A 23,479-nucleotide genomic window follows, 5' to 3' on the forward strand; every position below is an offset into this window, starting at 1 on the left:
TGTGTGTATATATGCATGTATATATGTACAGTATATACTGTTTATACATATATACACACACACACACACACACACACACACACACACTTGCCTGTGTTTCCTACAGAGAACGCAGTTCTGTATGGTGGTTGGTTTTCTGATCTAAGGGGCACTTTGCACACTACAGTATCGCAGGTGCGATGTCGGTGGGGTCAAATTGAAAGTGACGCACATCCGGCGTCGCAGGCGATATCGTAGTGTGTAAAGCCTTTTTGATACGATTAACGAGCGCAAAATCGTCGTAATCGTATCACCGGTGTAGTGTCGGTCATTTCCATAATTTGAAAATGACCGATGTAGTTTTTCGTTCCTGCGGCAGCACACATCGCTGTGTGTGAAGCCGCAGGAGCGAGGAACATCTCCTATCTGCGGCTCACGCCAGCTATGCGGAAGGAAGGAGGTGGGTGGGATGTTTACGTCCCGCTCATCTCCGCCCCTCCGCTTCTATTGGCCGCCTGCCGTGTGACGTCGCTATGACGCCGCACGACCCGCCCCCTTAATAAGGAGGCGGGTCGCCGGCCAGAGCGACGTCGCAGGGCAGATGAGTGCATGTGAAGCTGGCGTAGTGATAATATTCGCTACGCCAGCTATCACAATGATATCGCAGCTGCGACGGGGGCAGGGACTATCGCGCACGGCATCGCAGCATTGGCTTGCGATGTCGTAGTGTGGAGAGTGCCCCTTAGACCCTCAGGGTTTCGTAATTTCTCTGGGCTTTCCTGCTCCATTATCCTGGTCCACATGATTTACTAATATTCAAGAGTTGACTTTTTAAAGAACAACCTACTTGGTGTGTTTGATGCACATGTCCATGAGGAAGGTGTATCTGACAGTGTCCATTGTTGGCACGATGATATCTTGGATTTTGGTGCTTTTGTCCCACATTGCTGTGCCTTTAATAAATTCATTCCAGTGAATCCAGCGTCCTCTGCCTTTAAGCTTCAAAAAACAAAAAACAAAAAAAAAAGAATTTTGTTTACTTACCGTAAATTCTTTTTCTTATAGTTCCGTATTGGGAGACCCAGACCATGGGTGTTTAGCTTCTGCCTCCGGAGGACACACAAAGTACTACACTTAAAAGTGTAGCTCCTCCCTCTGAGCTTATACACCCCTTGGAGAACCAGATCTAGCCAGTTTAGTGCAAAAGCTGAAGAAGAATAGCCACCCACAAGTAAAAACAGAACAAAAACCGAAACAACCGAAGACTCTGTCAACAACAACAGCCGGTGATAACACGCGGAACAAGAAATTGCCAACAGGCAACAGGGAGGGTGCTGGGTCTCCCAATACGGAACTATAAGAAAAAGAATTTACGGTAAGTAAACAAAATTTTCTTTTTCTTTATCGTTCCTATGGGAGACCCAGACCATGGGACGTCTCAAAGCAGTCCATGGGTGGGAAATAAACAGAAAAACTAAGAAGTAGGCGGAGCCTAACTTCACAAATGGGCGACAGCCGCCTGAAGGATGCGTCTGCCCAAGCTCGCATCTGCCGAAGCATGAGCATGCACTTGGTAGTGCTTTGAAAAGGTATGCAGGCTAGTCCAAGTGGCAGCCTGACAGACTTGTTGAGCCGTATCCTGGTGCCTGAAAGCCCAAGAGGCACCGACAGCTCTGGTCGAGTGTGCCTTGATCCCCGGCGGGGGAGGCACCTGAGAACACTGGTAGGCGCCCGAAATTGTCGACCTAATCCAACGGGCTAAGGTCGGCTTAGAAGCAGAGAGGCCCTTGCGCCAACCTGTGGTTAGCACAAAAAGAGAGGTGCACCGCCTAAGAGCAGCGGTGTGAGACAGATAGATCCGGAGAGCACGCACCAGATCCAGAGTATGCAGCGCTTTTTCAAAGCGATGAACAGGAGCCGGACAAAAGGAAGGTAGGGTAATGTCCTGGTTAAGGTGGAAAGGAGAGACCATCTTAGGAAGAAAGTCCGGAGTCGGACGGAGAACCACCTTGTCTTGATGAAAAACCAAAAAAGGTGACTCCGAAGAGAGCGCAGCCAAATCAGAGACTCTCCTGAGGGAAGTTATGGCCACTAGAAAGATCACTTTCTGTGAAAGACGAAACAAAGAAACCTCCCTAAGAGGCTCAAAGGGGGGTTTCTGCAAAACCGTGAGGACCAAGTTAAGGTCCCAGGGATCCAAGGGCCGCCAGTAAGGCGGAATGATGTGAGACGCGCCCTGCATGAAGGTGCAGACCTGAGCCAGCCGGGCGAGACGCCGCTGGAACAGCACTGACAGAGCTGAGACTTGTCCCTTGAGGGAGTTGAGGGACAGTCCCAGCTGCAGACCGGACTGTAGAAAGGACAGAAGGGTCGGCAAGGAAAATGGCCAAGGAGGATGGCCGGAAGAGCGACACCAGGACAGGAAAATTTTCCAAGTCCTGTGATAGATCTTGGCGGAGGAAGACTTACGGGCCCGAGTCATAGTGGAGATGACTTCAGGAGGGATACCAGAAGCCGTCAAAATCCAGGACTCAAGAGCCACGCCGTCAATTTGAGAGCCGCAGAATTCAGGCGGAAAAACGAACCTTGTGAGAGAAGGTCTGGACGGTCCGGAAGATGCCACGGCACCTCTACGGACAGATGGAGCAGGTCTGGGTACCAAGCTCGCCTGGGCCAGTCCGGAGCAATGAGGATGACTCGACGGCCCTCCATTCTGATCTTGCGCAGGACTCTGGGCAAGAGAGCTAGAGGGGGAAACACGTAGGACAGACGAAACTGGGACCAGTCTTGAACCAGAGCGTCCGCGGCGAATGCCTGAGGATCGTGGGAGCGAGCCACGTAAACGGGAACTTTGTTGTTGTGACGGGATGCCATTAGGTCCACGTCCAGAGTGCCCCATTTGCGGCAGATTGACTGAAAAACTGCCGGGTGCAGGGACCACTCGCCACTGTCCACGGTTTGACGGCTGAGATAAAGAGAATTTTGTTACTTACCGTAAATTCTTTTTCTTATAGTTCCGACATGGGAGACCCAGACCATGGGTGTATAGCTTCTGCCTCCGGAGGACACACAAAGTACTACACTAAAAGTGTAGATCCTCCCTCCGAGCATATACACCCCCTGGATGACAAATCCAACCAGTTTAGTGCAAAAGCTGAAGGAGGACATCCACCCATAAGTAGAGATAGAGTAAAACCCGGAATAACCGGAACCTCTGTCTACAACAACAGCCGGTGAAAACACACGGAACAAGAACTGCCAACAGGCAACAGGGAGGGTGCTGGGTCTCCCATGTCGGAACTATAAGAAAAAGAATTTACGGTAAGTAACAAAATTCTCTTTTTCTTCATCGTTCCTTATGGGAGACCCAGACCATGGGACGTCTCAAAGCAGTCCATGGGTGGGAAATAAACAGAACTGAGAAGTAGGTAAAACCTAACTTCACAAATGGGCGACAGCCGCCTGAAGGATGCGTCTACCCAAGCTCGCATCTGCCGAAGCATGAGCATGCACTTGGTAGTGCTTTGAAAAGGTGTGCAGACTAGACCAAGTGGCAGCCTGACAAACCTGCTGAGCCGTAGCCTGGTGCCTGAAAGCCCAGGAGGCACCGACAGCTCTGGTCGAGTGCGCCTTAATCCCTGGCGGTGGGGGCACCTGAGAACATTGGTAGGCATCGGATATGGCCGACCTAATCCAATGAGCTAGGGTCGGTTTAGAAGCCGAGAGACCCTTGCGCTGACCCGTGGTTAGTACAAAAAGAGAGGTGCACCGCCTAAGAGCGGCGGTGCATGACACATAGATCCGGAGCGCCCGCACCAAATCCAAAGTATGCAACGCTTTCTCAAAGCGATGCACAGGGGCCGGACAAAGGGAAGGCAATGAAATGTCCTGGTTAAGGTGGAAAGGAGACACCACCTTAGGGAGAAAGTCCGGAGTCGGACGGAGAACCACCTTGTCTTGGTGAAAAAACAAAAAGGGTGACTCCGAAGAGAGCGCAGCCAAATCAGAGACTCTCCTGAGAGAAGTTATGGCCACCAGAAAGACCACTTTCTGTGAAAGTCGGAACAAAGGAACCTCCCTAAGAGGCTCAAAGGGGGGTTTCTGTAAGGCCGTGAGGACCAGATTAAGGTCCCAGGGATCCAAAGGCCGCCGGTAAGGAGGAATGATGTGAGATGCGCCCTGCATGAAGGTGCGCACCTGGGCCAGTCGGGCGATACGCCGCTGGAACAACACTGATAGAGCCGAGACCTGTCCCTTGAGGGAATTGAGGGATAGTCCTAGCTGCAGACCGGACTGTAGAAAGGACAGGACGGTCGGCAAAGAAAACGGCCAAGGAGCATGGCCGGAAGAGCGACACCAGGACAGGAAAATCCTACAAGTCCTGTGGTAAATCCTGGCCGAGGAAGACTTCCGAGCCTGAGTCATAGTAGAGATGACCTCGGAAGGAATGCCTGAAGCCGTCAGGATCCAGGACTCAAGAGCCACGCCGTCAATCTGAGAGCCGCAGAATTCTGGCGGAAAAACGGACCTTGAGAGAGAAGGTCTGGGCGGTCCGGGAGATGCCACGGCATTTCTACGGACAGACGGAGCAAGTCTGGGTACCAAGCTCGCCTGGGCCAGTCTGGAGCAATGATTATAACCCGACGGCCCTCCATTCTGATCTTGCGCAGGACTCTGGGCAAGAGAGCTAGAGGGGGAAACACGTAGGCCAGACGGAACTGGGACCAATCTTGAACCAGCGCGTCCGCTGCCAAGGCCTGAGGATCGTGGGAGCGAGCCACGTAAACCGGGACCTTGTTGTTGTGCCGGGATGCCATTAGATCCACTTACGGAGTGCCCCACTTGCGGCAGATTGACCGGAACACTGCCGGATGCAGGGCCCACTCGCCGCTGTCCACGGTTTGACGGCTGAGATAATCTGCCTCCCAGTTTTCTACGCCTGGGATGTGGACTGCGGATATGGTGGACTTGGAGTCCTCCGTCCACTGAAGGATGCGTTGAACCTCCAACATCGCCAGGCGGCTGCGAGTCCCGCCCTGGTGATTGATATAGGCAACTGCTGTCGCGTTGTCCGACTGGACTCGAATGTGCTTGCCCGCCAACAGATGGTGAAAGGCTACGAGAGCTAGAAGTACAGCCCTGATTTCCAGCACATTGATCGAGAGGGCTGATTCGGACGGAGTCCAAGTGCCCTGTGCTCGGTGGTGAAGAAATACTGCTCCCCAGCCGGAGAGACTGGCGTCCGTGGTGAGGATCACCCAGGACGGAGTCAGGAAGGAGCGTCCCTGAGACAGAGAGAGGGGCCGAAGCCACCACTGGAGAGAGCTCCTGGCCTGTGGCGACAGAGCCACTAGCCTGTGCAAGGAAGAGGTCCGCTTGTCCCAAAAGCGGAGAATGTCCAGCTGCAGAGGACGCAGATGGAACTGGGCAAAGGGAACCGCTTCCATTGACGCCACCATCTGACCCAGCACCTGCATGAGGTGCCTGATGGAATGACGGCGGGGCTTCAACAGAGAACGCACCGCCAGATGAAGGGACTGCTGTTTGACTAAGGGCAGCTTCACAAGTGCCAGCAGAGTCTCGAATTGCATCCCTAGGTACGTAAGATTCTGGGTCGGGGTCAGAGTGGACTTGGGCAGAGACTCCATGCGAAAATGCCGCACCTGAACATGCTTGTTGAGAAGCTTGAGATCCAGGATGGGCCGGAAGGAACCGTCCTTTTTGGGGACTAGGAAGAGATTTGAGTAGAAACCTCTGAACCGTTCCCGGGCGGGAACCTGTAAAATTACTCCGTTGGCCTGCAAGGATGCCACGGCCTGTGAGAAGGCGGCGGCCTTGGAGCAGGGGGGAGTTGAGAGAAAAAATCTGTTTGGCGGGCTGGAAGAGAATTCTATCCTGTAGCCATGGGAGATGATATCCCGCACCCACTGATCGGAGACGTGTTGAAACCACGCTTCGCCAAAGTGGGAGAGCCTGCCACCGACTAGTGACGTTGCTGGCGCGGACAGATAGTCACGAGGAGGCTGCCTTAGCGGCAGCACCTCCTGCGGTCTTTTGTGGACGCGCTTTTGGGCGCCAGTTGGATTTCTGGTCCTTGGCTGAGTTAGTGGACGAGGCCGAGGGCTTAGAGGAGGACCAGTTGGAGGAACGTAAAGGAACGAAACCTCGACTGATTCCTGCCCTGGACAGGTATCCTGGTTTTGGTTTGTGGCATGGAAGTACTTTTCCCGCCAGTAGCTTCATTAATAATTTCATCCAGCTGTTCCCCAAACAGCCGGGACCCAGCAAAAGGGAGTCCAGCAAGGTACTTCTTTGAAGAAGCATCTGCCTTCCACTCTCGAAGCCACAAGATCCTGCGGATAGCGAGGGAATTAGCCGAAGCCACCGCAGTGCGGTGAGAAGCCTCCAGCAAGGCAGACATGGCATAGGATGAAAAAGCTGAAGCTTGGGAAGTTAAGGTAACCATTTCGGGCATAGATTCCCTGGCAAGGGAATGCATCACCTCTAGAGAAGCAGAGATGGCTTTGATAGCCCACACTGCTGCAAAAGTCGGGGAGAACGAAGCCCCTGCCGCTTCATATACGGATTTGGCCAGAAGGTCAATCTGGCGGTCAGTGGAATCCTTAAGAGAGGTGCCATCAGCCACCGATACAACGGTCCGGGCTGAGAGTCTAGACACCGGGGGGTCTACCTTTGGGGAATGAGCCCACTCCTTGACCACCTCAGGTGGAAAGGGAAAGCGGTCATCAGAACCACGCTTTGGGAAGCGTTTGTCAGGACAGGCTCTGGACTTGGTCACAGCGGCCTGAAAACTGGAGTGGTTAAAGAACACACTCTTTACTCTCTTAGGCGAGGTAAACTGGTGCTTTTCTGCCAGAGAGGGTTGCTCCTCTGATACTGGCGGATTGAGATCCAGTACAGAATTAATGGACGCAATCAAATCACTAACATCTGAGTCACTTTCGGACAGATCAATGGGGTACATGGAGTTAACCTCCGAGCCCCCCGTAAAGACATCCTCCTCGTCCTGCGAGTCAGCTCCTGAATCAGAGCCACGGGACAAGGAAGGAGAGGGAACCCTGCGTCTCTTCTTAGAAGGACGGGGTCTGGGACCAGATGATGAATCCTCTGTGAGCTCCGGTCCTGAGAGACCCCTAGCAGCAGAGGCACCATGTGAAAGGGGCTGATGCATGTTCAGCAAAGTCCTGGACAGAAGTCCCATGGAGTCAGCAAAAGACTGGGAGATAGACCTAGAAAAGGATTCAACCCAAGCCGGGGGATCAGCCACAGGAGCAGGAGCAGCCTGAGAGACCACTGGGGGTGAGACTCCAGGCTGAGGCACCGCCAGGTTAGAGCAGGCATCACAATGTGGGAATATGCTCGGTTCAGGCAGTAGGAGCTTACATGCAGTGCATACTGAATACAGCTTTGGAGCCTTGCTCCTCGTGTGAGACATGCTGCTGGAGTGGGGGCTCTGTCAGAGAATGAACCCCAGAGAGTATAATCAGAGGTCCACAACTGGAGACCGGTTGTGGCTTACCAGACCGCTGGAGCGGTGTTGTGTGCCCTCCAGATCCCGAAGCCGGGACCCCCCAAGCACAGCAACTCAGCAGAGATGCTGCAGACCAGCGCTGCAATGCAGAGAGAACGCTGAGAAAATGGCCGCCGGAGCGAAGAGAGGGGGCGGGTTGCTTGAGGAGCGGGATCTGAAGGGCCATAGAGATCTACAGGGCAGGAGACGCACACTGCAGTAGGGAGTGTCCCTCCCCTTGCAGAACGGCCGCCGGGCGGAGCCGAGCCTGTCCCTCTGCATGAGTGACATGCGAGGGCAGTGAAACCGAAAGTAGGAGTCCGGCGAAGCCGGGGCCTAAATTTGAGCGGCGCGGCCGGCGCGCAGGCACCATCGGCGCGGTTCTCAGGCGACAGCCAGAGAACCCGCCGGAAATGTCATAAAAACACATCAGCACACTCTCCCACAACAATAAAGTACAGGGACCCCCAATATATAAACGTCTCAGGTACTTAGCTTGCTGAGACGCCGGGTTCCAAGTCCCTGGGGATGAGTGCTCCGGTCCAGCAGGGTCCTGAAGGGCTGCGGATGGAGACCGGTCTCCTGCCAAGCATGGAGACCGTGCTGGCTCCCACTTCAAGCCAGAGCCCCGGAGGGATGGTGAAGGAGCGCGGCATGTAAGGCTCCAGCCTTGGAATCAACCTTAACAACACCGCCGACACAGTGGGGTGAGAAGGGACATGCCGGGAGTGCAGACTTGGACCCGCTTTTCTTCAAACTCTTTCCAAAAATCAAAAATCAGATGAGAATGCATGTGTGGATGTATGCCTCCTGAACACAAAGCGATAAACTGGCTAGATCTGGTTCTCCAGGGGGTGTATAAGCTCAGAGGGAGGAGCTACACTTTTAAGTGTAGTACTTTGTGTGTCCTCCGGAGGCAGAAGCTAAACACCCATGGTCTGGGTCTCCCATAGGAACAATAAAGAAAAAAAGTTACAGGTTTGATAAAACATATTAGACCATATTTGATACAGCGGGTGAGACATTAAATAAGTTTGACATTTAGGTCCTGTTTATACTACGGTCATGCAGCGCGTCTATGGCTCTGCCGGAATCTGCTTCAGTCATTGCACTCTATGGCCCGTGTCCCCTTTCAATTCTGTTCTTTGTGGGATTCATTCAGGACCCCTGGCAGAGTCATAGACATTACTGCAAAAGAAGGGAATTTTGTTTACTTACCGTAAATTCCTTTTCTTCTAGCTCCTATTGGGAGACCCAGACAATTGGGTGTATAGCTTCTGCCTCCGGAGGCCACACAAAGTATTACACTTAAAAGTGTAAACCCCTGCCCTCTGCCTATACACCCCCCCGTGCATCACGGCCTCCTCAGTTTTGGTGCAAAAGCAGGAAGGAGGAAACTTATAAATTGGTCTAAGGTAAATTCAATCCGAAGGATGTTCGGAGAACTGAAAACCATGAACCAAGAACAATTCAACATGAACAACATGTGTACACAAAAGAACAACAGGGGCGGGTGCTGGGTCTCCCAATAGGAGCTAGAAGAAAAGGAATTTACGGTAAGTAAACAAAATTCCCTTCTTCTTTGTCGCTCCATTGGGAGACCCAGACAATTGGGACGTCCAAAAGCAGTCCCTGGGTGGGTAAAAGAATACCTCGGTAAAAGAGCCGTAAAACGGCCCCTTCCTACAGGTGGGCAACCGCCGCCTGAAGGACTCGCCTACCTAGGCTGGCATCTGCCGAAGCGTAGGTATGCACCTGATAGTGTTTCGTGAAAGTGTGCAGACTCGACCAGGTAGCCGCCTGACACACCTGCTGAGCCGTAGCCTGGTGCCGCAATGCCCAGGACGCCCCCACGGCTCTGGTAGAATGGGCTTTCAGCCCTGAAGGAACCGGAAGCACAGAAGAACGGTAGGCTTCAAGAATTGGTTCCTTGATCCACCGAGCCAAGGTTGACTTGGAAGCCTGCGACCCTTTACGCTGGCCAGCGACAAGGACAAAGAGCGCATCCGAGCGGCGCAGGGGCGCCGTACGAGAAATGTAGAGTCTGAGTGCTCTCACAAGATCTAACAAGTGCAAGTCCCTTTCACATTGGTGAACTGGATGAGGGCAAAAAGAAGGTAAGGAGATATCCTGATTGAGATGAAAAGGGGATACCACCTTAGGGAGAAATTCCGGAACCGGACGCAGAACCACCTTATCCTGGTGAAACACCAGGAAGGGGGCTTTGCATGACAGTGCAGCTAGCTCAGACACTCTCCGAAGTGATGTGACTGCCACTAGGAAGACCACCTTCTGCGAAAGGCGTGAAAGAGAAATATCCCTCATTGGCTCGAAAGGTGGTTTCTGAAGAGCCGTTAGCACCCTGTTCAGATCCCAGGGTTCTAGCGGACGCTTGTAAGGAGGGACTATGTGGCAAACCCCCTGCAGCAATGTGCGTACCTGCGGAAGCCTGGCTAGACGCTTCTGAAAAAAACACAGAGAGCGCCGAGACTTGTCCCTTAAGAGAGCCGAGAGACAAACCCTTTTCCATTCCGGATTGAAGGAAGGACAGAAAAGTGGGCAAGGCAAATGGCCAGGGAGTAAAACCCTGATCAGAGCACCAGGATAAGAAGATCCTCCAAGTCCTGTGGTAGATCTTGGCGGACGTTGGTTTCCTGGCCTGTCTCATAGTGGCAATGACCTCTTGAGATAACCCTGAAGACGCTAGGATCCAGGACTCAATGGCCACACAGTCAGGTTGAGGGCCGCAGAATTCAGATGGAAAAAGGGCCCTTGAGACAGCAAGTCTGGTCAGTCTGGTAGTGCCCACGGTTGACCCACCGTGAGATGCCACAGATCCGGGTACCACGACCTCCTCGGCCAGTCTGGGGCGATGAGGATGGCGCGGCGGCAGTCGGACCTGATCTTGCGTAACACTCTGGGCAGTAGTGCCAGAGGAGGAAATACATAAGGCAGTCGAAACTGCGACCAATCCTGAACTAATGCGTCTGCCGCCAGAGCTCTGTGATCTTGAGACCGTGCCATGAATGCCGGGACCTTGTTGTTGTGCCGGGACGCCATTAGGTCGACGTCCGGCGTTCCCCAGCGGCAACAGATCTCTTGAAACACGTCCGGGTGAAGAGACCATTCCCCTGCGTCCATGCCCTGGCGACTGAGAAAGTCTGCTTCCCAGTTTTCTACGCCCGGGATGTGAACTGCGGAGATGGTGGATGCTGTGGCTTCCACCCACAGCAGAATCCGCCGAACTTCCTGGAAGGCTTGACGACTGCGTGTGCCGCCTTGGTGGTTGATGTATGCCACCGCCGTGGCGTTGTCCGACTGAATTCGGATCTGCCTGCCTTCCAGCCACGGCTGGAACGCCTTTAGGGCTAGATACACTGCCCTTATCTCCAGAACATTGATCTGAAGGGAGGACTCTGGCTGAGTCCAGGTACCCTGAGCCCTGTGGTGGAGGAAGACCGCTCCCCACCCTGACAGACTCGCGTCCGTCGTGACCACAGCCCAGGATGGGGGCAGGAAGGATTTCCCCTTCGACAAAGAAGTGGGAAGAAGCCACCACTGAAGGGAGGCCTTGGCTGCCCGAGAAAGGGAGACGTTCCTGTCGAGGGACGTCGACCTCCTGTCCCATTTGCGGAGGATGTCCCATTGAAGTGGACGCAGATGAAACTGCGCAAATGGAACTGCCTCCATTGCTGCCACCATCTTCCCTAGGAAGTGCATGAGGCGCCTCAAGGGGTGCGACTGGGCTCGAAGGAGAGATTGCACCCGTCTGTAGTGAACGCTGTTTGTCCAGCGGAAGTTTCACTATCGCTGAGAGAGTATGAAACTCCATCCCGAGATATGTCAGCGATTGGGTCGGTGTCAGTTTTGACTTTGGGAAATTGATGATCCACCCGAATCTCTGGAGAGTCTCCAGAGCAATGTTCAGGCTGTGTTGGCATGCCACCCGAGAGGGGGCCTTGACAAGAAGATCGTCTAAGTAAGGGATCACCGAGTGTCCCTGAGAGTGTAGGACTGCTACCACTGTTGCCATGACCTTGGTGAAGACCCGTGGGGCTGTCGCCAGGCCGAAAGGCAGTGCCACGAACTGAAGGTGTTCGTCCCCGATGGCGAAACGCAGGAAGCGCTGATGCTCTGGTGCAATCGGCACGTGGAGATAAGCATCCCTGATGTCGATTGATGCTAGGAAGTCTCCTTGGGACATCGAGGCGATGACGGAGCGGAGAGATTCCATCCGGAACCGTCTGGTTCTCACGTGTTTGTTGAGCAGTTTGAGGTCCAGAACGGGACGGAAAGATCCGTCCTTTTTTGGTACCACAAACAAGTTGGAGTAAAAACCGTGACCCCAGTCCTGAAGGGGAACAGGGATCACCACTCCTTCTGCCTTCAGAGTGCTCACCGCCTGAAGAAGAGCTTCGGCTCGCTCGGGGGGCGGAGATGTTCTGAAGAAACGAGTCGGAGGACGAGAGCTGAACTCTATCCTGTAACCGTGAGACAGAATGTCTCTTACCCATCGGTCTTGGACATGTGGCAACCAGGCGTCGCAAAAGCGGGAGAGCCTGCCACCGACCGAGGATGCGGTTTGGGGAGGCCGAAAGTCATGAGGAGGCCGCTTTGGGAGCGGTTCCTCCGGCGGTCTTTTTAGGACGTGACTTAGACCGCCATGAATCAGAGTTCCTCTGGCCCTTCTGTGGCCTGTTGGACGAGGAGAATTGAGACCTGGCTGAGGGCCGAAAGGACCGAAACCTCGATTGTACCTTCCGTTGTTGAGGTCTGTTTGGTTTGGACTGGGGTAAGGACGAGTCCTTTCCCTTGGATTGTTTAATGATTTCATCCAATTGCTCGCCAAACAGGCGGTCGCCAGAAAATGGCAAACCGGTTAAGAACTTCTTGGAAGCAGAGTCTGCCTTCCATTCACGTAGCCACATGGCCCTGCGAACTGCCACTGAATTGGCGGATGCTACCGCCGTACGGCTCGCAGAGTCCAGGACAGCATTCATGGCGTAGGACGCAAAAGCCGACGCCTGAGAGGTTAAAGACACAACCTGCGGAGTAGAGGCACGTGTGACTGCATTAATCTCAGACTGACAAGCTGAGATAGCTTGGAGTGCCCATACGGCTGCGAATGCCGGAGCAAAAGACGCGCCTATAGCTTCATAGATGGATTTCATCAGGAGCTCTATCTGCCTGTCAGTGGCATCCTTGAGCGATGAACCATCTGCCACTGCAACTATGGATCTAGCCGCCAGTCTAGAGACTGGAGGATCCACCTTGGGACACTGAGCCCAACCCTTAACTACTTCAGGGGGGAAGGGGTAACGTGTGTCATTAAGGCGCTTAGAAAAGCGCTTGTCCGGGAAAGCTCGGTGTTTCTGGACTGTATCTCTGAAGTTGGAGTGATCAAGAAACGCACTCCGTGTACGTTTGGGAAACCTAAATTGGAATTTCTCCTGATGAGAAGCTGACTCCTCAATCTGAGGAGTTGGAGGAGAAAGTTCTAACACCTGATTGATGGACGCTATAAGGTCGTTTACTATGGCGTCCCCTTCAGGTGTATCAAGGTTGAGAGCGGCGTCAGGATCAGAGCCCTGATCTGCCACCTCCGCTTCATCCTCCAGAGAGTCCTCATGCTGAGACCCTGAGCAGTGTGATGAAGTCGAGGGAAGCTCCCAGTGAGCCCGCTTAGCCGATCTGGGACTGCGGTCCGTGTCGGAGTCCTCGCCGTGGGACCTATGAGTCGCCCCAGGAGCACTTTGCTGCGCCGACCGAGGGGGGTCTGAGGGCAATGATTCAACAGTGCCCGGGGCCTGTGTTACCGGTCTGGACTGCAAAGCTTCTAGTATCTTAGCAGACCATCTATCCATAGACTGAGCCATGGATTGTGAAATAGACTCAGAAAGTTTGTCAGCCAAAACTGCAAACTCTGTCCCTGTCACCTGGACAGTGGCAGCAGGTGGTTCCACCTGGGCCGAGGGTCCCACCAGTGGCTGAGGCTCCGGCTGAGTGAGTGTCACAGGGGCCGAGCATTGCACACAATGAGGGTAGGTGGAACCTGCAGGTAGCATAGCCGCACATGAGGTACAGGTTGCAAAATAAGCCTGTGCCTTGGCACCCTTGCTTTTTGCGGACGACATGCTGTTGTCTCCTCTTAGAGCAACCAGTGAGGGTATATAGCCAAAAGCAAATAGTGCAGTCGTACAGAGTAAATGTATACAATATAAGCATATAAATATACACTTCGGCACCCAGGGGGGCCAGCACCTAGTAACAGGTGCTGCTTACCGACCGCTCTCAGCGGTTGTGTGACCACCAGATTCCCTGCCTGGGCCTCCCAGAGCTGTGGAGCTCAGTGGTGTCTCCCCTCTGAAGTTCTCCAGCGTCAGAAGTGCTGATAGGAATGGCTGCCAGCGTTCTGAGAGGAGGAGGGAGCCGTGGGCGTGCCTCAGAAAGTGCGGGAATCTGGTGCCCCGCAGTGCTCAGTGAGGGGGGAGGAGGATACCTCAGTATGCTCCAGCCCTCACCGCTGACATGTAGTCTAGCGTCCCGCCCTCACCCCTGACTGGCAGGCCCGGGGGCGGGAATTTGCGGTACTAGGCCGCAAAGAAGGGAATTTTGTTTACTTACCGTAAATTCCTTTTCTTCTAGCTCCAATTGGGAGACCCAGACAATTGGGTGTATAGCTATTGCCTCTGGAGGCCACACAAAGTATTACACTTAAAAGTGTAAGGCCCCTCCCCTTCTGGCTATACACCCCCAGTGGGATCACTGGCTCACCAGTTTTAGTGCCAAAGCAAGAAGGAGGAAAGCCAATAACTGGTTTAAAGACCAATTCAATCCGAGGAAACATCGGAGAACTGAACCATACCACATGAACAACATGTGTACCCGAAAAAACAGAAAAACCCAGAGAAAACAGGGCGGGTCCTGGGTCTCCCAATTGGAGCTAGAAGAAAAGGAATTTACGGTAAGTAAACAAAATTCCCTTCTTCTTTGTCGCTCCATTGGGAGACCCAGACAATTGGGATGTCCAAAAGCAATCCCTGGGTGGGTAAAAGAATACCTCATGATAGGGCCGTCAAACGGCCCTCTCCTACAGGTGGCCAACCGCCGCCTGAATGACTTATCTACCTAGGCTGGCGTCTGCCGAAGCGTAGGTATGCATCTGATAATGCTTGGTAAAAGTAAGTAGACTCGACCAGGTGGGTGCCTGACACACCTGCTGAGCCGTAGCCTGGTGCCGTAATGCCCAGGATGCACCCACGGCTCTGGTAGAATGGGCCTTCGGCCTTGAGAGAACCAGAAGCCCAGTAGAACTGTAGGTTTCAAGAATTGGTTCCTCGATCCCCCGAGCAAGGGTGGATTTGGAAGCTTGCGACTGTTTACGCCGACCAGCGACAAGGACAAAGAGTGCATCCGGGTGGCGCAGGAGCGCCATGCGGGAAGTAGAACCTGAGTGCTCTCACCAGAACCAACAGATGCAAATCTTTCTGAAATTGATGGACTGGACGAGGACACAAAGAAGGTGAGGTGATATCCTGATTGATATGAAAATGGGATACCACCTTAGGGAGAAATTCCGGAACCGGACGCAGAACTACCCTGTCCTGGTGAAGGACCAGGAAGGGAGTTTGTATGAGAGCGTTGCTAGCTCGGAAACTCTCCTAAGAGACGAGACCGTTACTAGAAGGCCACTTCCCGTGAAAAACGGGAAGGGAGACATCCTTCAAAGGCTCGAAAGGCGGCATCTGGAGAGCAATTAGAACCTTGTTCAGATCTCAGGGCTCTAACGGCCGCTTGTACGGAGTGCTGAGAAGACAAACTCCCCGTAGGAACGTGCGTACCTGAGGAAGTCGTCGTTTCTGAAAAAATACAGATAGCGCTGAGACTTGTCCCTAAAGGGAACTGAGCGACAACCCATTTTCCTACCTAGATTGCAGGAAGGAAGGAAACATAGACGATGCAACCGGCCAGGGAGAAACACCCTGCGCCGAGCACCGAGATAAGAACATCTTCCACGTCCTGTGGTCAATCTTGGCGGACGTTGGTATGCTAGCCTGTCTCATGGTGGCAACCACGTCCTGAGGTAATCCTGACGACACTAGGTTCCAGGACTCAATGCCACACCATCCGGTTGAGGGCCGTAGAATTCAAATGGAAGAATGGCCCTTGAGACAGCCAGTCTGATTGGTCTGGTAGTGCCCCCGGTTAGCCTACCGTGAGGCACCACAGAACCGAGTACCACAACATCCTCGGCCAATTTGTAGCGACGAGGATGGCGCGGCCGCAGTCGGTCTTGATCTAGCGCAGTACTCTGGGCAACAATGCCAGAGGTGGCACCTAAGGTAGCTGGAACTGCGACCAATGCTGAACTAAGGCGTTTGCCGCCAGAGCTCGATGATTGTGAAACCGTGCCATGAAGCTGGCACATTGTTGTTGTGCCGTGACGCCATTAGATCGACGTCCGGCCTCTGTCAGCGGCGCCAGATCTCCTGAAACCCGTCCGGGTGAGGAGACCATACTCTTTCGGCCACACCTCAGCGACTTAGGAAGTCAGCTTCCTAGTTTCCACACTTGGGATGTGAATTGTGGATATGGTGGATGCCGTGTCTTCCACCCACATCAGAACCTGCCGGACTTCCTGGAAGGCTTGCCGGTTGCGCGTTCTTCCTTGGTGGTTGATGTATGCCACCGCTGTGGAGCTGTCCGACTGAAGTCGGATATGCTTGCTTTCCAGCCGCTGTTGGAAGGTTTGTAGGGCAAGATACACTGCTCTGTGTTCAAGAACATTGATCTGAAGGGTGGACTCTTGCTGAGTCCACGTACCCTGAGCGCTGTAGTGGAGAAAAACTGCTCCCCACCCTGATAGACTCGCGTCTGTCGTAACTATCGCCCAGGATGGGGATAGGAAGGACCTTCTTTTTGACCAAGAGGTGGGAAGAAGCCACCACCGTAGAGATTCCTTGGCCGCCTGAGAAAGAACGACGACTCTGTTGAGGGACGTCGACTCCTCGTCCCATTGGCGGAGAATGTCCCATTGTAGTGGACGCAGTAAAACTGCGCGAAAGGAACTGCCTCCATTGCTACCATCTTACGTAGGAAGTGCATGAGGCGTCTCAATGTGTGCGACTGGTTCTTAAAGAAGAGCTTGCAGCCCGTAGTGAATGCTGTTTGTCTAGCGGAAGCTTCACTATCGCTGAGAGAGTAAGAAACTCTATGCCTAGATATGTTATCGATAGGGTCGGGGTCGGATCTGACTTTAAAAAGTTGATGATCCACCCAAAACTCTAGAGAGTCTCCAGCGCAACGTTCGGGCAGTGTTGGCATGTTTCCTAAGAGAGTGCCTTGACAAGTAGATCGTCTAAATACGGGACCACAGAGTGACCCTGAGAGTGCAGGACTGTGACTACTGCTGCCCTGACCTTGGCGAAGACCAGTTGGACTGTCGCTAGCCGGAAGGTAGAGCTACGAACAGAAGGTGTTCGTCTCCTATAACGAAGCGTAGAAACGCTAGTGCTCTGGATCAATCGGCACGTGTGGATAAGCATCCTTGATGCCTAATGATGCTAGGAAATATCCTTGGGACCTTGAGGCGATGACATGGCGGAGGGATTCCATCCGGAACCGCCTGGTGTCCACGAGCTTGCTGAGCATTTTTAGATCCAGAACGGGACGGAACGGCCCGTTGTTATAGGTACCGCAAAGAATTTGGGGTAAAAACCGTGACCTTGTTCCTGAAGAGGAACGGGGGTCATCACTCTTTCTGCCTATAGAGTGCACCCTGTTTGCAGAAGAGCAGCGGCCCGGCCGGGAGGTGGAGAAATTCTGAAGAATCGAGTTGGAGGACGAGAAGTGAGCTCTATCCTGTACCCGTGAGACAGAATGTCTCACACTCAATGGTCATTGACCTATGGCAGCTAAATATCGCCAAGGCGGGAGAGCCTGCTACCGACCGAGGCCGCAAGTCATGAGGAAGCCGCCTTGGAAGCGGGTTTTCAGACTGTCGCTTTTTTGGGCGAGACTGAGCCCGCTAAGAATCTTAGCTCCTCTGATCCTTTTGAGTCCACATTGGACGAGGAAAAATGGGACCTGCCCGAGCCTCGAAAAGGCCGAAAACCCCGACTGCCTCTTGCTCTGTTGGGGTTTGTTGTGTCCGGGCTGAGGAAAGGATGAATCCTTACCCCTGGACTGTTTAATGGTTACATCCAACGCTCACCAAACAGTCGGTCAGCAGAAAAAGGCAACTGGTTAGGCAACCTTTTTTGGAAGCAGAATCTGCCTTCCATTCACTTAACGAGCAGACCAGGCTCTGCTTAAAAACACGGAGTAGCGGAGGCTACCGCCGCACGGTTCGCAGAGTCCAGGACAACCTGAATCGCGTAAGAAACAAATGCAGACATTTGAGAGGTTAAGGATGCCACCTGCGGCACAGATGTACGTGTAACCGTGTCAATCTGTGTAAGACAAGCTGAAATAGCTTGGAGTGCCCCAAGGGAGAGAATGCCGGAGCCAACGGTGCGCCGACAGCCTCATAGATGGCTTTCGACCAGAGATCCATCTGTCTGTCAGTGGCATCTTTGAGTTTGCAGTTCCATCTCCCACTGCAACTATGGATCTAGCTACAAGCCTGGAGATTGGAGGATGCCGCTCGGGACATTGGGTCCAGTCCTTGACCAAGTCAGGGGACAGGGATAACGTGTATCCTAAGCCGTTTGGAGAAGCGCATATCTGGATAAGCGTGGTGTTCCTGGACTGCCTCTCTGAAGGCAGAGTGGTCCAGAAAAATACGTGAAGCTGACTCCTCCACTGGAGGAGCTGTGAGAAATAACCCACATTCTATAGATGGACGCTATAAGATTATTTACTATGGCGTCACGATCAGGTGTATCCAGATTGAGAGCGGTCTCAGGATCAGAATCCTGAGCCGCTACTTCCGCCTCATTACACAGCGAGTCCTTCTGTTAGGACCCTGATGAAACCGAGGCCGCTCATAGTGAGCCCGCTTAGGCTGTCTGGGACTGACGTCCGTGCAGAGCCGTGACTCTGGGATGCGTGTGACATTCCCGGAGCTGTTAGTTATTCACACTGAGGGGGGCCATGGATCAATGATTCAACAGTGCCCATATTGTGAGAGACATGTCCGGACTGCTAGGCTTCTAGTATCATAGCCATAGTCTCAGAAAAACTGTCAGTAAATACTGCAGACACCGTCCTCATCCCCTGGCCATTAGTGCATACAATGGGAGTCTATGTAACCTGCCGGCCGTATAGCCGTACATGCTGTACCAGCTGTATAGAAAAACATGTGGTTCTGCACCTTTGTTTTACACAGAGAATATGCTGATAACTCCTCCGCATAATCCAGGAGGGTATATACAACGTGCGGCCAAACAGTGCAATGTATATAGTACAAGCATATCTATAAGTGCACTTCTGCACTAGTGGGGTTAGCACCACAGGTGCTGCTTAACGCCTGTTACAGCGATTGTGTGACTATCAGAATGCCAGGGTCTTCCACACTTGTCTCTGTATCGTACAGAAACTGACACTAATGGCTGCCGGCGTCCTTGTAGAGAAGGAAGCCGTGGGCGTGCCTGAGAAAGTGCGGGAATCCGGATTCACAGTGCACACAGTGAGAGGGGTGGAGTATGCAAAACATACTCCAGCTCTCAGCGCTGCTCTATGCAGCGTCACGCCCCTACCCTGACTGTCAGGGCTGTGGGCGGTAACGAAGGGAGACTAGGCCCAGAAGCCGGGGACTCGAGTTAACAGCGCGGCCGCCGTAAAAGCGCGGGCCGCGCTGAAGTCCCCGGCGCACCACAAGTGCCAGCCGCGCCGCAGTCCCAGCGGCCGGCGCGACCGATTCATAGAAGTGGCCAGCGTCCCGCCCCTCTCCTGACTGGCAGGTCTGGGGGCGGGAACGAACGGAAGCAGGCCGCAAAAGCCGGGGACTCTAGTTATCAGCGCGGCCGCCGTAAAAGCGCGGGCCGCGCTGAAGTCCCCGGCGCACCACAAGTGCCAGCCGCGCCGCTGCCAGCGGCCGGCGCGACCGATTCCTGGAAGTGGCCAGCGTCCCGCCCCTCTCCTGACTGGCAGGTCTGGGGGCGGGAACGAACGGAAGCAGGCCGCAAAAGCCGGGGACTCTAGTTATCAGCGCGGCCGCCGTAAAAGCGCAGGCCGCGCTGAAGTCCCCGGCGCACTACAAGTGCCAGCCGCGCCGCAGTCCCAGCGGCCGGCGCGACCAATTCCCATAAGTGAGCCTGCTTCAGCGAAGCTGAATGAGGCCATGGCACAGGCGCCGCAGCGCTGATGTCCCCCGGCGCACTACAACACCCAGCATGCTGCGGTGTGAGCGCCAAATGCACGGGGACACAGAGTACCTTGAGGAAGCAGGGCCATGTCCCTGATGTACTCCGCTCCATCCAGCATCTTCTCCAGGGGCTGTAGATGGAGCACGGTCTCAGTGCCTGGAGACCGGTAAATCCCACTTCACCCAGAGCCCTGTAAAAAGGGATGGGGAAGGAATCAGCATGTGGGCTCCTGCCGCCGTACCCGCAATGGGTACCTCAACCTTACAAACACCTCCGACATACAGTGGGGTGAGAAGGGAGCATGCTGGGAGCCCTTAGTATGGGCCCTCTTTTCTTCCATCCGACATAGTCAGCAGCTGCTGCTGACTAAAAAGTGGAGCTATGCGTGGATGTGTTGCCTCCTTCGCACAAAGCACAAAACTGGTGAGCCAGTGATCCCACTGGGGGTGTATAGCCAGAAGGGGAGGGGCCTTACACTTTTAAGTGTAATACTTTGTGTGGCCTCCAGAGGCAATAGCTATACACCCAATTGTCTGGGTCTCCCAATGGAGCGACAAAGAAAGCCGGGGACTAAATTTATTAGCGCGGCCGGCAAACAAGCGCGGTCGGCGCGGTAGTCCCGGCGACGCAAAACACCCGGCAGGTGCTGCAGCGTCCGTTACACAGGCGCTCTATGCGCCGTCCCAAAGGGGACACAGAGTACCTCAGAGGAGCAGGGCCTGTCCCTGAACGATACCCGGTCTCCTGTCCAGCAGATTCCCCCAGGGGCTGCGGAGGGAGCACGGTCCCAGTGCATGGTGACCGGTGAGGATCCCACTTCACCCAGAGCCCCTAAGGGATGGGGAAGGAAAACAGTATGTGGCTCCAGCCTTTGTACCCGCAATGGGTACCTCAACCTTAACAGCACCGCCGACCAGAGTGGGGTGAGAAGGGAGCATGCCGGGGGCCCTGTTATGGGCCCTCTTTTCTTCCATCCGATAGAGTCAGCAGCTGCTGCTGACTAAAATGTGGAGCTTGCGTGCATGTGTGCCTCCTTCAACACAAAGCATAAAAAAACTGAGGAGGCCGTGATGCACGGGGGGGTGTATAGGCAGAGGGGAGGGGTTACACTTTTTAAAGTGTAATACTTTGTGTGGCCTCCGGAGGCAGAAGCTATACACCCAATTGTCTGGGTCTCCCAATGGAGCGACAAAGAAAACACAGTGTGAACACGACCTTAGAGGCCTAAAGTAATAACTCAAAGGCCAAAGTTATTACTTGTTCAGCATTAGGCTAGATTCCCAAGATCCCACGTTACCTCGTACGTGTAGTCATAGACCAGGCCCTTCTCATCCACGGGACACTCCCATTTCCCCACGGGTGATGGCAGAGGGTGCTGATCGTTCTTCCCTGAGATCATTTCTTTGAAAAAAGCATCAAACTTGGCTCGGCTGTCAGTGTCACAGCAGCCGCCGATGGACCAAACCAGGGAGAAAGCAAAACTGGCCTAAAAGGGAAAAAAAAGAGATGTAGTAAAATGCAGACAGTCTTTAGCAACTGTAAAAAAGGAAGATTTTTGTGTACTCACCGTAAAATCTTTTTCTCTGAGCCTTCATCGGAGGACACAGGACCATGCTGTGTCTCCCAATAAGGCGAGAGAGAAATTAGGACCTGCTGAAAATTTAATGAACATTATTTAGACAGCGCCGAACTGTGGCGACCTGAGCAACTCTGGTTCCTCCGCAATCAATAAATATACTGATAGTCATAGGACCAGAGCTCTCCAACTAGTCCTCAAGAGCCACCAACAGTGCAGGTTTGCAGGATTTCCTTAGCATTGCGTGTTGGAATCATAACCTAAGGAAATCCTGGTGACACGCCCTGTTGGTGGCTCTTGATGTCTGGAGTGAAGTAACACTTCTTTATATTATAGCTGGATAAATTTGTTAGTTTTTGGTAGGACCCGCTCACCATATATCTGCTTAAAATGTTTGGACTACATTCATTTAGCAGATGTTATTGAAAAAAGGATCAGGCATGCTGAATATCAACATGCCCACTCCTTTCTTCTCTTAAGCCAGCTTTACACGCTACAATATATCTTACGATGTGTAGTCGGGGTCACGTCGTAAGTGACGCAAATCTGGCATTGTTAGTAATATTGTAGTGTGTGAAACCTACGTGCGATTGCGATTGAACAAATAAACGTTGATCGCATACATGTCGTTCAAAACCTAAAGATTGAACGTCGGGTTGTTCAATGTTCCCGAGGCAGCACACATCGCAGTGTCTGACACCCCGGGAACGATGAACTGCAGCTTACATGCGTCCTGCGGCTCCCGCCGGCAATGCGGAAGGAAGGAGGTGGGCGGGATGTTTATGTCCCGCTCATCTCCGCCCCCCGTTTCTACTGGACGGCTGCCGCGGGACGTTGCTGTGACGCCGAACGTCCCTCCCACTCCAGGAAGTGGATGTTCGCCGCTCACAGCGAGGTCATATGGAAGGGTAAGTACGTGTGATGGCAATTAATCGTTTGTGCGACGCGGTCAACAAATTGAATGTGCCGCCGATGGGGGCTTGTCACATCGCATATGATATCGTATGCAAAATTGCAACGTGTAAATCAGGCTTTAGAGATAAGACTTTCCAGAGATGCCTGGCAGCAGCCTATTCCTCTCTCCCCATTGAGAACACATGTACGCACCGAGCTTGCATATGTATGTAGGCGGAAGATGGGAGGCATAGCTGTTGGCTAAAATGATCATTTGGATGACAATTATGAATTTCCCTTTGGCTATGAATTTCTATCTTTTCCTGCAAAAACTGTAAGTTCAAAGACTGGTATGCAAATTAAAAACTGGGCAAGGGTGTATTGAATTTCTACATTGATATAAGTGGTCATGGGGCAATATCACCTGGTATATGGCAAGCAGAGAGTCCCCATAGGTTTGTATAGTCTGCATTGTGACTATTGCCTTGTTTGGGTGCGATTTTATTTTTGTAAGCCTTGACAGTAAAATACAGTTTGTGTAAAGAAGATCACATGCATTGGTTATATTGTAAATGGGACCAGTAGATCTACTTACCATGATCCAGATCCGAATGTTCTTATTATGCGGATCCTCTCTCACCACATCAAAAATCAGCATCTCCAATAATCGTGTGAGTGATATCACCACATTGCCATTGCTGGTTGTCACCAGCTCCTGTGAGGAAAGACATTAGAAAACTAAGGCTATGTGCGCACACTGCCTTTTTTGTGGCCACAAAGATGCAGCATTTTGTGCGTTTTTGGCTGCAAAAAATGCACAAAAACGCACCTGCGGTAAAAACGCATCCAAAAAAATGCATGCGTTTTTGTGCATTTTTTGCTGCATTTTTGTTCCTGCATTTTTCCCGATGCATTGCATGTGTGAAAAACGCTGGCAAAAATGCAGAAATAATTGACAAGTTGCTTTTGTTTGTCACCACAAAAATGCAGCCAAATAAACAAAAATGAAATCTCATAGACTTTGCTGGGAAAGAAGGGAATTTTGTTTACTTACCGTAAATTCCTTTTCTTCTAGCTCCTATTGGGAGACCCAGACAATTGGGTGTATAGCTTCTGCCTCCGGAGGCCACACAAAGTATTACACTTTAAAAAGTGTAACCCCTCCCCTCTGCCTATACACCCTCCCGTGCA

General features: G+C 52.9%; 1 protein-coding gene across 1 annotated transcript in view; it reads right to left on the reverse strand.

Moving 5' to 3' along the window:
- The window catches only part of DNAH12 (dynein axonemal heavy chain 12), a 331,588-nt gene that overhangs the window by 129,024 nt on the left and 179,085 nt on the right, over window positions 1–23,479 (reverse strand). The window contains exons 35-37 of the mRNA XM_075321326.1: window positions 22,884–23,003; window positions 21,116–21,304; window positions 827–978 (exon numbers count right to left, since the gene is read on the reverse strand). Of these exons, the coding sequence (XP_075177441.1) occupies window positions 827–978; window positions 21,116–21,304; window positions 22,884–23,003 (461 nt within the window). The remainder of the gene's footprint in view (window positions 1–826; window positions 979–21,115; window positions 21,305–22,883; window positions 23,004–23,479) is intronic.

This window comes from Anomaloglossus baeobatrachus, chromosome 8 (genome assembly GCF_048569485.1).
Source record: "Anomaloglossus baeobatrachus isolate aAnoBae1 chromosome 8, aAnoBae1.hap1, whole genome shotgun sequence".
NCBI classification, from domain to species: Eukaryota; Metazoa; Chordata; class Amphibia; order Anura; family Aromobatidae; genus Anomaloglossus; species Anomaloglossus baeobatrachus.